At 37.7% G+C, this 13,099-nt stretch overlaps 1 protein-coding gene and 1 non-coding gene across 4 annotated transcripts in view; both read right to left on the reverse strand.

Annotated features, from left to right (window-relative positions):
• RAB3GAP2 (RAB3 GTPase activating non-catalytic protein subunit 2) overlaps window positions 1-13,099 on the reverse strand; it is a 121,646-nt gene that overhangs the window by 50,857 nt on the left and 57,690 nt on the right. For 2 of the 3 annotated variants that reach the window (XM_063708243.1, XM_063708250.1), the window contains exons 5-9: window positions 12,777-12,824; window positions 12,623-12,698; window positions 12,209-12,310; window positions 7,728-7,827; window positions 4,105-4,203 (exon numbers count right to left, since the gene is read on the reverse strand). In XM_063708243.1, coding sequence (XP_063564313.1) covers window positions 4,105-4,203; window positions 7,728-7,827; window positions 12,209-12,310; window positions 12,623-12,698; window positions 12,777-12,824 — 425 coding nt within the window. The remainder of the gene's footprint in view (window positions 1-4,104; window positions 4,204-7,727; window positions 7,828-12,208; window positions 12,311-12,622; window positions 12,699-12,776; window positions 12,825-13,099) is intronic. The other variant, XM_063708247.1, reaches the window with a different exon arrangement.
• Window positions 2,072-2,202, reverse strand: LOC115932346 (small nucleolar RNA SNORA36 family). Its single transcript, XR_004068635.1, has one exon. It is a non-coding gene; the product is annotated as a small nucleolar RNA SNORA36 family (small nucleolar RNA).

The raw sequence follows: 13,099 nt of genomic DNA on the forward strand, positions 1-13,099 counted from the left end.
GAGTCACTGATTTTAGCACTATTTTTCATTAACTTAAGGTGGTATGGCTTATTTACATCTCTCTTTCTCGCCCTATATCCTTCCAAAATATTTGTATCTCAACGTTTTATTAAATTCACTGTTTTTATTATTAGGAATGATATAAGTATTACTCACTGCTGAGACATGCTACTTACTGTAATTACATTTCCTTGGCTGTGCATTCTTTTTTTTCTGGAGTTATTATTACCTTGTCATTTAGAATTTTCCCTGAGCGTCTGAGGCCTTCCCACACTTTGAAAGACATCAAAGTCCCTCTCAATATAAGTTTCCATAAAGTCAAACTCATTGGATAATTTTCTAGGCCTAGTAGAGTGACTAAAGAAGGCCTCTTTGACAATGTGATATATAAGGAGACCTGAGTGAAGAGAAGGAGAAAGCCATGTGACTAGCTAAAGTTTTCCAGGCAGAGGGAGCAGTAATTCTAAATGCTCTAGAGTAGGAATATGCTTGCTGTGTCTGAGGAACACAAAGGAGATCTACGTGATGAAACACAATGAACAGGGAGGGGAACCCTACAGGAGACAGCGTCAGAGGTACCATAAGCCAGATAAAGTTGGGCCTTGTATGTCACGGTAAGGAGCAACCAGAAGAAGAAAGATGATGTAGAAAAAAAAAAGGAGGAGCAAGTTTGACAGGAGGAAATTAAGAATTCGATTTTGGATATGTTAAGTTTGACATCTAGGTAGAAATTATTCAGTAGGGAGCTGGAGAAATGAGTATGAGGCTTCAGGAAGAGGTCAGGACTCCATAAAAATGGAGATACTGGGAATCTATTTCTTATGCTCCTTGTTTGTGATTTTAGACAGCAGGGGGTGAAAATATTTATTCTTAAGACTATATTAATTTGGCTCTCATCCTCACCATTCTACTGTAACTTTCATATCAAAAGTCAGTAAGTAAATAACTCCATGTTGTCAAATCCAATGGACCTTCTTCTTTTCTTGAACTCTACGAAACATTCCACAGTAAACCACTCCCTCTCAAATTTATATGTACATTCCCAGCTTCCTCCCTGAACTTCTGACTCTCATGTCCAATTCGTATACTTGATACCTCTACTTGAATGTTTAACTGTGTCAGAAGTTAACCTGTAAAAACGTAACTCTTTATTTGCCTACCTTAAATCTCTTCCTCTCCTCCTCCTTATTCTCATTTCAGTAAACAGTCCATCATCCAGCCCGTTGCTCAAACTTAAAAATTAAGAAACCCTTAATTCTTTCCTTCCTCTTGTTTCTCAAAACCATCCCTGAGCAAGTACAAAAGGTATCTCAAATCTGTCTACTTCCTTCCAACTCCACTGCCTCCACCATAAAGCCATCATTCTCTCTTGTGTGAATTACTGCAATAACTGGTCTCCTTGCTTTCTTCTACAAGTATCTCTCTACCCTAACTGGTCTCCTTGCTTTCTTCTACAAGCATCTCTCTACCCAGCAAACAGGGAGATATGTTTAAATGTAATCCCCTACTTAGAATCCATCAGTGACATCCACTGCATTTAGAATAAAATCGGATCTCCTTATCCGTACGTGATCTAACCCCAGTCTGCATCTCCAACCTAACCTTGTCCTGTTTTCCCCTCACTCTTTACAGTCAAGTCACACCAACCTCCTTTCTGTTTCTTGAACACTCTGAGGTCTTCAAGGCTCCCAGGCCTATATACCTGATGCTCCTCTACCTAGAATGCTCTTCCTACACCTCTTTCCATAGCTGGCTCCTTCTCATCCTTCAAGTCTCAGTCTGAATGTCATGTCCTTGGAGAGGCCTTTCCTCACTAGTCTACCTAAAGCACCCTCTTCCTTTACTCTCTACCATAACCTACTTATTTTCTTCATGATGCCCACTAAGAGTTTGATATTCATTTAGTTTATTGTTTGTCTCCCCATCACCAAAACGTAAGCTTTATCAGGGTGGGGTCCTATCTTGTATTTCTAGCACAAATATGAATAGGTACTCATTTATTTGTTGAATAAATTAACCAGACCTCTACATAAAGATGTACATACAATAAAGTTTATTGTACCTTTTTTCATTTTGTAGGCTGGGGATAAATGAATAGAATAATAGTTTCTATCCAATCATTTTCCCTAGCCAGTTTCAATGTTCCAAAGTTTAATTAACAGAGCAGGGAAGCTACCCTGAACTGAACTTAACACTTTGGAATTTTGCAGCATTTTTATGCTAGCAAAAAAGTAGACACACTGAAATGTTTACCAATAGGTTTTTATTACAGAGTATTCCATGTAAGAGCTACGCAGTAAATAGAAAGACGGCCTGTGTGTCAGATATCCTTAGCCTCTTTAGAGTCACTCTCCTTCCTTTTCTCCTTGCTCTTTCTCTCCCAGTGTCCAGTTTGCATAGAATGAGTAGAACTTGACCAAGTGAACAAACACAGAGGAGGCATTCTAGCCCACATGCACATAGATCTAGGGATAAAAGTGTATGGTGTGCTGGAGAAACAATAAGTGTGTCCTCCTCTGCTCCCACTACAGCTGGTCCCCTTGTCTGTTACAATTACTATGTTGTAGTATTGTAGCCATTCTCATGTGTTTCTTCTAACCAGACTCCTAGACTCACACTTTCAGACAACAGAGAAGCATGTCTTTACATCTCTATACCCTCAGTACCTAACACAGTAAGCTCTCTTATAGTGGCTGCAAGAAGAAATCTGCTTTTATCTATATTTTACTAGTTTAAAGGTTACTTTTTTTTTTAAGCGATGGGGTCTCGCTATATTGCCCAGGTTGGTCTTGAACTCTTGGGCTCAAGAGATCCTCCTACCTCAGCCTTCTGAGTAGCTGAGATTACAGGTGCAAGCCACCACACCTGACCAAGGTTATATTTTTAAAAGACTGATTTATATGGTCATTATATAGACCAAATTTGTCTGTAGAAAAATTAGTCAAACAGTGAGTGACTTAAAACTGTACAATACTGTGGCTGAGGGCATAATTAAATCTTTATTAAAACTGCTACCATTTCTTTTTGTTTTTGTTTTGCTTTCTTGAGACAGAGTCTCGCTCTGTCACCCAGGCTGGAGTGCAATGGCGTGATCTTGGCTCACTGCAACCTCCACCTCCCGGGTTCAGGCAATTCTGCCTCAGCCTCCTAAGTAGCTGGGAATACAGGTGTGCACCACCACACCTGGCTAATTTTTGTATTTTTAGTAGAGACGGGGTTTCACTATGTGGGTCGGGCTAATCTTGAACTTCTGGCCTCATGTGATCCACCCACCTCGGCCTCCCAAAGTGCTGGGATTACAGGTGTTAGCTATCATGCCCAGCTTTAAAGATATATGCCTATGATGATCTGAATCTGAACTAACTTCCAGATGTCTCACTAAAGGCAATGCATTTTTTCACATAAGAATAAATTTTGGCCGGGTGCAGTGGCTCACGCCTGTAATCTCAGCACTTTGGGAGGCTGAGGCGGGTGAGGTCAGGAGTTCAAGACCAACCCAGCCAACACGATGAAATCCCGTCTCTATTAAAAATACAAAAATTAGCCAGGCGGGGTGGCGCATGCTTGTAATCTCAGCTACTTGGGAGGCTGAGGTGGGAGGATCACTTGATCCTGGAAGGTGGAGGTTGCAGTGAGCTGAGATCATGCCACTGCACTCCTGCCTGGGTGACAGAGCAAAGCTCCATCTTAAAAAATAATAATACTGTAATCCCAGCACTTTGGGAGGCCGAGGCGGGTGGATCACGAGGTCAGGAGATCGAGACCATCCTGGCTAACACGGTGAAACCCCGTCTCTACTAAAAATACTAAAAATTAGCCGGGCGTGGTGGCGGGCGCCTGTAGTCCCAGCTACTCGGGAGGCTGAGGCAGGAGAATGGCGTGAACCCAGGAGGCGGAGCTTGCAGTGAGCCGAGATCGCGCCACTGCACTCCAGCCTGGGCGACAGAGCGAGACTCCGTCTCAAAAAAAAAAAAAAAAAAAAAAAAAAAAAAATAATAATAATAATAATAAATAAAGAATAAATGTCCATTTCTAATAAATGAGATACTTCAATAAAAAGTGTAAGAAGTAAATTCCAAGAGAATTTGAATTAGTAATACTTACCAACACTAGCATGATCAATAATAGTGTCAATATCTTGTAGACCCCATTTCTTATAAGCTAATGGTGGTGGTTGTATGTTCTCATTGCCTGATGCTGCAGCTTCCAAAGATAAAATAAGACAATCCAAACTTATTATGGATAAAATGAAGTTTTACAAAAAAACATTAAAACCATACTAATTTGTTATTCTAAAATTTCAGCTAATAATGACACAAAGTAATGAAAACAAGGCATAAGGTGAGATTTATTCACACCAAGACAATGCATGTAAAATGCAAACATTTAAAAGACTAAGTTGGCTGTCACAAAAGATTCTGGAACACTCCAGTAATTAAAGAAGACTATTAAAAATCCTAGACTACTACTAAAAATCAAAGGGAATTCAGGCCGGGCATGGTGGCTCATGCCTGCAATCCCAGCACTTTGGGAGGCCGAGGCAGGCAGATCGCTTGAGGTCAGGAGTTTGAGATCAGCGTGGCCAACATGGTGAAACCCCATTTCTAGTAAAAATACAAAAATGAGCCAGGCGTGGTGGTACATGTCTGCAGTACCAGCTACTCGGGAGGCTGAGGCAGGAAAATCACTTGAACCTGGGAGGTGGAGGTTGCAGTAAGCTGAGATCACGCCACTGCACTCCAGCCCGGATAAGAGAGGGAGACTCCGTCTCGAAAACAACAAAAGAAAACAAAACAAAAACAAAGTGAATTCAAACTGCATGTGATGCCAAGTAAGCAATTTCTCCCTCTTGACAAAGTACATAAAATCCTAGGGATAGGAATCAGTGCTTTACTGATCGAAAAACTAAAAACCTGATATACTTGGCAGAGCACACATACAGCAAGGTCTCTAACCTAGGTAACTGAGGCCAGACTTGATAGAAAGATATGTTAAAAGCAACAGCACTGTCAAAAAAATGAATGAAATGCCAATCTTTAACCTCAGTCCCTTCACCTAGTGAGTAAGAAAAGGAAAAGCAACAGTTACACCTCTTGCCATAGATTCATGTACATCCCATGAAATCAGTAAACTCCCATGCTACATATTAGAATATTGCTGAGTTCTGGCTGTTTATTCAGGAAAGTGAAAAATAATAATAAAGAAAAAATATAACTCTAAATATTGCAGATCGACAGTACGGCCAAGAAAAGATAATTTTCTTATATGCTGAAATAAACATCACAATTTATGGCTAAGTAACCAGAACTCTTTTTATAGCAACTTACAACCCAAGGGCACTAAGTGGCTTAATTCCTTACTTCCCAGGAGACAAATGGCTTTATGGTATACACAACAAACAAACAGAAATTCAAAAATGGTGAAAAATTAAATGGCTGATGATACCAATTATAAAATTATTGTCTATTTCTAGTTTATTAATAAACTTCTTACCCACAGGAAATTGCCTTTTGGCATATATATTAATGGTGAGTATTTTAAATGTTCTCAAGATAATGAAGCTTATGGTGGGTTAAATTTAAATAATTTAAAAGATTATGAAAATAGGTATAAAAATTTAAACCAATTGTAAAAAAAGAACCACATAGCCAAGACTTCCTTATTTTACCAATCATATCAACCTGCTAAAAAAGACAGAAAAAAATTTTTATTGCAATATAAGATGCTGCATTTAGACTAGATTTAGAAATAATTTCAGATCCCAATTTTACAGTTGTTAAAATATGGAAAAGAAAAGTCTTATAATCAGTGCAAATATGAGTAGTGGCGCTGACTTCCCCTTTTCTTCTGGGATTGAGTAGAGGAGACTTAGTGGCCCCAAAACAAAGTTTAACTCCTAAATGGTTGAGACGGCTTCCTGAAAACATAGGCTAATTAGGATATGTTTACTGCTTCATAAAATTGTTTCTAAACCTAGTCTAAATCCAGCATCTCATATTGCAATCAAAAATTTTTCTCTGTCTTTTTTAGCAGGTTGGTATGATTGGCAAAAATTCTGATATCTTGGCTATGTGGTTCTTTTCTAGTAAATGCTTTTTTACTAGGTCAGAATTTGTTTAAATTTTTATACCTATTTTCAGAATCTTTTAAATTATTCAAATTTAGCCAACCATAAGCTTCATTATCTTGAGAACATTTAAAATACTCACCATTAATCTATATATCAAAAGGCAATTTTCTGTAGGTAAGAAGTCCATTAATTTAATAAACTAGAAATAGACAATTATTTTATATTCGGTATTATCAGCCATTTAATTTTTCACCAAAGTTAAACTTTGTTTGGGGGCCATTAAGGCTCCTCTACTCAATCCCAGAAGAAAAGGGGAAGTTAGTGCTACTAATATTTTCACTGATTTATTTTTTTGATTATATTTTAAGTTTTAGGGTACATGTGCACAATGTGCAGGATTGTTACATATGTATACATGTGCCATGTTGGTGTGCTGCACCCATTAACTCATCATTTAGCATTAGGTATATCTCCTAATGCTATCCCTCCCCCCATCCCCCCACCCCACAACAGTCCCCGGAGTGTGATGTTCCCCTTCCTGTGTCCATGTGTTCTCATTGTTCAATTCCCACCTATGAGTGAGAACATGCAGTGTTTGGTTTTTTGTCCTTGCGATAGTTTGCTGAGAATGATGGTTTCCAGTTTCATCCATGTCCCTACAAAGGACATGAACTCATCATTTTTTATGGCTGCATAGTATTCCATGGTGTATATGTGCCATATTTTCTTAATCCAGTCTATCGTTGTTGGACATTTGGGTTGGTTCCAAGTCTTTGCTATTGTATTTTCACTGATTTTAAGACTCTTCCATATTTTCACAACTCTGAAATTGAGATCTGAAAATTGATGGTGTGTCTTTCACTGGCAATAGTTTTTCTTCTTAGTGGTACATAAAATAATAGTGTATCTTACAGTCAATGGCATGTTGAATTTGATGAAATATCTCTTCCAAAAGATGTAACAACACCAGAATGTAAACTATAGGTAGTAAAAGTAAGAATTCTTGATTATTTGGGCAGTTTTCATCCCTAAGTCACAAAATAATGTCATTGCCCATATATATATTAAGTTTAGGCCTCTAGCTTTTCTCCATTCTGAGTGTTCTGAGTTAGCAAAAAGCAGCTCATGTTGACTCCCTGCTGGGTCCTGCCTACAGTGATATCTGTAGGATCTTGCATTTCCCTTGCACACAGTCATAGCTTTATTTTCAGGGAGGATGGAAGCAATGTAGAGTCATCAGATTTTAGGATGCTGGACTTGATCAGCTGCTGATCTAGTGAAAATCTGGTACCTCAGCCACACGCAACTAAATTCTTTACCCCATTGTTGGTTGTCAATACTAGGGTTGGTTGTCAATGTTGGCTGCAAATCTAGCTAGCCAAGACATACTGCTGAATTCTTGAAGAAAGCCCTGTGTTCCTGTGCTGACCACACTCTCCAAAGGCAACGTGTGAAGAGCGTTTATGTTTTAGCTCATCTCTACCTTACTAAGCAATCTACTCAACATGCTCCCCTTTCTCTACAGAAGGCAGATTTTTCCCATAAATCTAGTTCAGAAGGCCTTTTTTATTTAGAAGACATACTTAATTCCATAAGCAGGTGAAATTAAATAAAACAAACATTAACAGAGGTTAAATACTTCTTGCCAAAATATTACCTTTTGCTACCTGATTTCGACAAGCACGAAGAGATTGAAAAAGGCTAAATCCATCAATAGTCACAATGGCAGCTGGATATAAGATACTCAACTCTTCATTCTATTTAAGAAATAAAAAAAAAAGTTATTGAATAGATAAATAAGCTTATCTACTTTTTATTATACTGAATTTCACGAATAATGTAAAATAACCACCCAACACCCAAAGCAATATCAGGCAGAAGAACAGTAAAAATAGATAAAAAATTAATTTCAGAGTGCCTTTTTGCCAAAGACCTAAAATTCTTTTCAAATATAACCTTTTGTGTATGGTGAATAATTATCTCAAAGATGCTGAGAGTAAATAAAGAATTACAATTTCATAAAAAGTAAATATACTCATTACACAGATACAAACAGTATGTAAAAACAGAAGAAAACTCACCTGAAATCCCAGACATGTCTCAATACACATCCCCAAATATATTCATACACATTTGCATAAGGCTATACCACATATAGTATCCTAACATGTTTTTTACTACTCAATAGTATGTCAATGATATTTTTCCATTTCAATAAGTGAACAAATCATTTTTTGTTGTGGCTGCACAGTCTTTCATTATATGTACCCGATTTTACTTAACCAGTTCATATTGATGGACATTCAGTTTGGCCTCCTGCTTCCACTCTTGCTCTCTACAATCCATGCTCCACACAGCCAGTGTGCTCTTGGTGAGACATAGCAGATCAAACCAATCTCCTGATTAAAACTCTTCAATGACTCTCTTCTGCATTTAGAATAAAACCTGAATTCATTAACCACGGCTGCGACATCTGGCAAATATGAGAGGTCATCATTACCCTCAGACCTTTGCATGTGCTTGGATCTTCTCCTCTCAGATCTTCACCTGCCTAATTGTTCCCGTCATTCAGGTTTCAGTTCAAATGTTAGTTACCCAGAGAGGCTGCTCCTGAAGCTCCATCTCAAACAACATACCTATTCTCTTGGCACATTACTATCTTATCAACATGACTTCCTTTACAGCACCTATCAGAGATTGGAATCACCTTGATATCTCTAGCTGCTTACTGTTGGTTTCCCTCCACCATCCCCAAACTGTAAGCCCCATGAAAGCAGGAACCTTGTATGCCTGTTACACCAATGAATCCTCAGGGATTAGAAATGAACTGGGCAAATAATAGGCAGTAAAGAATATTTATGAATTAATATATTTTCATCATTATAAACATCACTGCAATAAACATTCTTCTGTCTATATCTTTTCATGTTAGTAAGATATTACTTTAGTGTAAATTCCTTCAGGTGGGTCTGTTGGGTCATACAGTATTCACAATTTTCATTCTCATATATATTAAGTTGCCTCAAAGAGTACCTATCAACTTATATTTCCACCAGTAATACATGAGAGTGACTGTTTCTCTATATTGTCATCAAAAGTTTGTTAATCTTTATCTTTGCCGATCCAAAAGGTGAAAAGTTATCTCATTGTATTTTCTTATAGTTCTTAGATTATTATTAAGGCTCAAAATTTTCTTATATGCTTTTGGGCCAATTTCTTCTCTTGAAATCTGCTTTGCTCCTTTTTCTACTGGACTGTCAGGCTGTTTCTCTTTTTAAAGAAGACTTCTGGGCCACAGGGGCATAAACCAGTGGGGAAGGGACATGGCATGTGTTCTCACATGACAAGTTCACAAGACTAAGCATGCATGGCCCAGTGATCACAGCAGCAGGGAGAGCGCCTCCTCACTGACTTTGGGGAGCTAGAAAACAGAAAAGACCTAATCACTAGCAAGTTAGTTTCTCCAAAACCGGGTAGTCTTCCTGAAGAAAACACTAATACAAACACCATTGGCCCCAAATCTGTAGATACTGTGCTAGATGACAGAGAAGATCTTTTTACAGAAGCTGTTATACAAAAGAAATTTCTTTGAAATTCCAGGAGTTTTTTCCTCTCTTTCGAATCCTCTCCTGAAACGAATGACCTGCTGTCACCCGTACTACACTCATTGCTCCTAGAACTGAATTAGAGGAAATGTGCTTCTGTGATCTCTGACAAATCTGGGAGTACATTAAAAAGAAGCAAATAGAAGATGTTTTTGATATATAAATTGACGTGTCAGATCCAGAGCTGTTTAACGTAGCATACAGAGTAACAAGAAAGACTTCCTTCTTGATAAAAATTTTGAGATGATTTTCTTGGTTTTTACAGCAAATAGCAAGGAAATATTTAAACGTTAGTTATATTTTTCCACCAGTTCTAAAAAAGAGTATTACAGACATGACCAAATTTAACGTATTTTAAAAAGCTTCGTCATCCAGTCAATTTTTAGAAAAATGAAAAACATCTCTGGAAAGTTATTTTCAGTTCACAGATTATCTTCTTTGATTTCCAGCTGTTCCTTGTTTCCTTTAGTAGTTCAATTTCTCCTATCTCCTTACGATGAGCATTATTAGTTACTAAGACTTAAGTCTTCAGCCTGCAGTTTTATTTTCCTACACTCTTTACTTGAAAGAATTCATTCATTATCTATGACTTCAACCATCGTGTCCAATCTAGTCTCTGTGCCTGTATAACAGTTTTGTATCATTACATGATACCAGTAACTTGATTTTATTTCCTACCATCGCCTCAAACTCAACATGTGCAAAACCTCATTTAATAACATTTACTGCCAATGTAGTCCCCTATTCCAACTTTGACAATGGCATTCCTCAGGACAAGTATCTTAGAGACATCTTTAGCTCATTTTAAAAAAATTGTACATCTCTACACAATAATCAGGTCCTATTAATTTCTTCTTCAAAACAATTTTTTTTTTTTTTTTGAGACGGAGTCTCGCTCTGTCGCCCAGGCTGGAGTGTAGTGGCAAGATCTCAGCTCACTGCAACCTCCGCCTCCCGGGTTCAAGCAATTCTCCTGCCTCAGCCTTCCAAGTTGCTGGGACTATAGGCGCATGCCGCCATGCCCGGCTAATTTTTTGTATTTTAGTAGAGACAGGGTTTCACCGTGTTACCCAGGCTGGTCTCAAACTCCTGAGCTCAGGCAATCCGCCCACCTCGGGTTCCCAAAGTGCTGGGATTACAGGTGTCAGCCACCGTGCCCGGCCCCAAAACAATTTTTGTACTGGTCCTTTCTCTCTTCCCATACACCATATTAGTCCTGGCTCCCAGCACTCCACATCTGTTACAGATGACTTAAAAAACCAGATAACTAGCCTCCCTAATTCCAGTTTATCCTGAAGAAAGAAATCTTCAATATTCTTTTGATTATTTCACTTCCTTCTCATAAATCTTTAGGAGTTTCTCTCATTTCCTGAATCAATTCTCATTTTTCACTCGGCTTTTGAATTTATGCAAAATTTGGCCACTCTGCTTATTTGACAGTTTCTCATTACTTTATAACATAAGTTTCTTTGTTGTTGCATATATAGTTCTACATTCGAATCTTCTCTCAAATTTTCTCCTGATTACCTGAAACACTTTCCCCTCTTTTCTATTACCTAATTAAATTCTATACCCATTATTCAAGGCTTAATGCAAATCTCGCCTCATCAATGAAATTTTCTTATTTTCCTGGTCCAAATTGAACTCCTCTTTCTCTAAGCTTGTACAGACTGTATTCTGTCCAAATAAATTACCAATAAATCAGGTATTGCTTTATATTACTGATTAATTCATCCATAGGTATTATTAGATTTTAATCCTAGTCTCTCTTACTAGATAGTTAAGATTCTTTCACAGCTCCAGTCCATCTCCCATGCAAATTAAATTAACAAATGCATACAGTATATACATCTGTTCACTTGAAATCTTTTGGAGGCCAAGTAGTACAACAAAGGGAAGGCATATTACATAGTTTTGACTATGCACTCTGCAAAACAAATAAAAGCATATTGGTTTAAATGGCCCCACAATTATTTTTTGACTAAGACAACCAAAATGTTACAAGGCACCTAAGAAGTCAGAGCCTTACATACTAAACAGCATTATTTTCTCAGTTGAAATCTTCAATGAATATACGTATTTTCCACTATGAACAAAAGCTTAGTAACCCCTTTTCTGAGAAACAGTTAAGTACAAAGTAGTATCACTAGTAACAAGAAGGCCAAATTTTTTTTCTTTTACTCTGGGTAATTTTGGCACCTAAATCCAAATAAAACAAGATATAAGGTTATAAAATATCATATTTTTGCCTTGTCATTATTAAATTCTAAAAATAAGAAATTTTCTTGGCTTCTAACTAAAGGGTTTTACTTTGTTGTAGAATGAAACATATAATATTTCATTAAATAAGTAAAAGCAAGACTGGTATTCTTTACTCAGCCACAAATAGATTATATTTCTAGACTATGATAGCAGAGCTAACTAACTGTGCCACAAGACAAAGATATCTTTTAAGTTTCTACCTAAAAAAGAGGCGAGAAACTGCTTCAAAATAATGCCACTGTTACTGTTGGAACACAATTTTTTACACTACCTGCTCAGTCACGCCGGGATGTCGTGGTATTTCATAGGTTCTGCATTTAAGTTGAAGTACTGGGTCCTCATTCAAAAGCTGTGCAAGCAAGAGCACACCATTCTAGGAGGAAGCACAGAGAAGGGCCCTGCTTGTTTTCTTACCAATATACCTTAGCAGGTATGGCCAGGCAAAGAGTACCATTTCCCCAACAGTTTTCCAGAGATACCAGGTACACTCTTTTCAGAATACAGCTCCTCTTCTCTGTATCTTCTACCAGAACTTGCCACGGCCTATCCCGGCCTCTACCCCCATAAAGAATCAACTACACATTTTCAGGCAGCAGGTAATAAAGTCACAAACTAGTATAAAGGTGATGCATAACCAGATATTGCAGTCAACTAGTGTTTTCTAGCTGTTGAAAACTCAACTCACCTCAGTGTAGAAGCGTACACAACCTGAAGTAAAACCCACCACAATGCAGGTCCAGTCAGGACGCCCAGTGGAACTCCTGTTACAAACAAAATTTATTATCTTAACAACTCATAAATCAAAGCAAAGAAAACAGATAACTCTTATTTATCCTTACCTCTTTTGGCTTGCTAGTGGGATACATAGAGCACTGGTTACACATTCCCTAAAGACAAAAACAAAATCATACGCTTACCCACTGAACTTACCAATTACTTTTATTTCTCTATAATTGGATGTTAAAGGATAATAACTGGAAGATGACTTCTGTGAACCAGTTTTATTTGATGCATAAGTAAAAATACAGTAAAACTCCACCACTGGTAAGGTCCATAAAATTCATTCACACAAAATGTAATGCCACATGCATTTGAGGTTAATAAAAAACAGAATTTTTCACTCTGTATTGTCATGAAAAACATGAAAGTACAGAAAGCAAAA

Source organism: Gorilla gorilla, chromosome 1, assembly GCF_029281585.2.
Source record: "Gorilla gorilla gorilla isolate KB3781 chromosome 1, NHGRI_mGorGor1-v2.1_pri, whole genome shotgun sequence".
In the NCBI taxonomy this organism is placed as follows: Eukaryota; Metazoa; Chordata; class Mammalia; order Primates; family Hominidae; genus Gorilla; species Gorilla gorilla.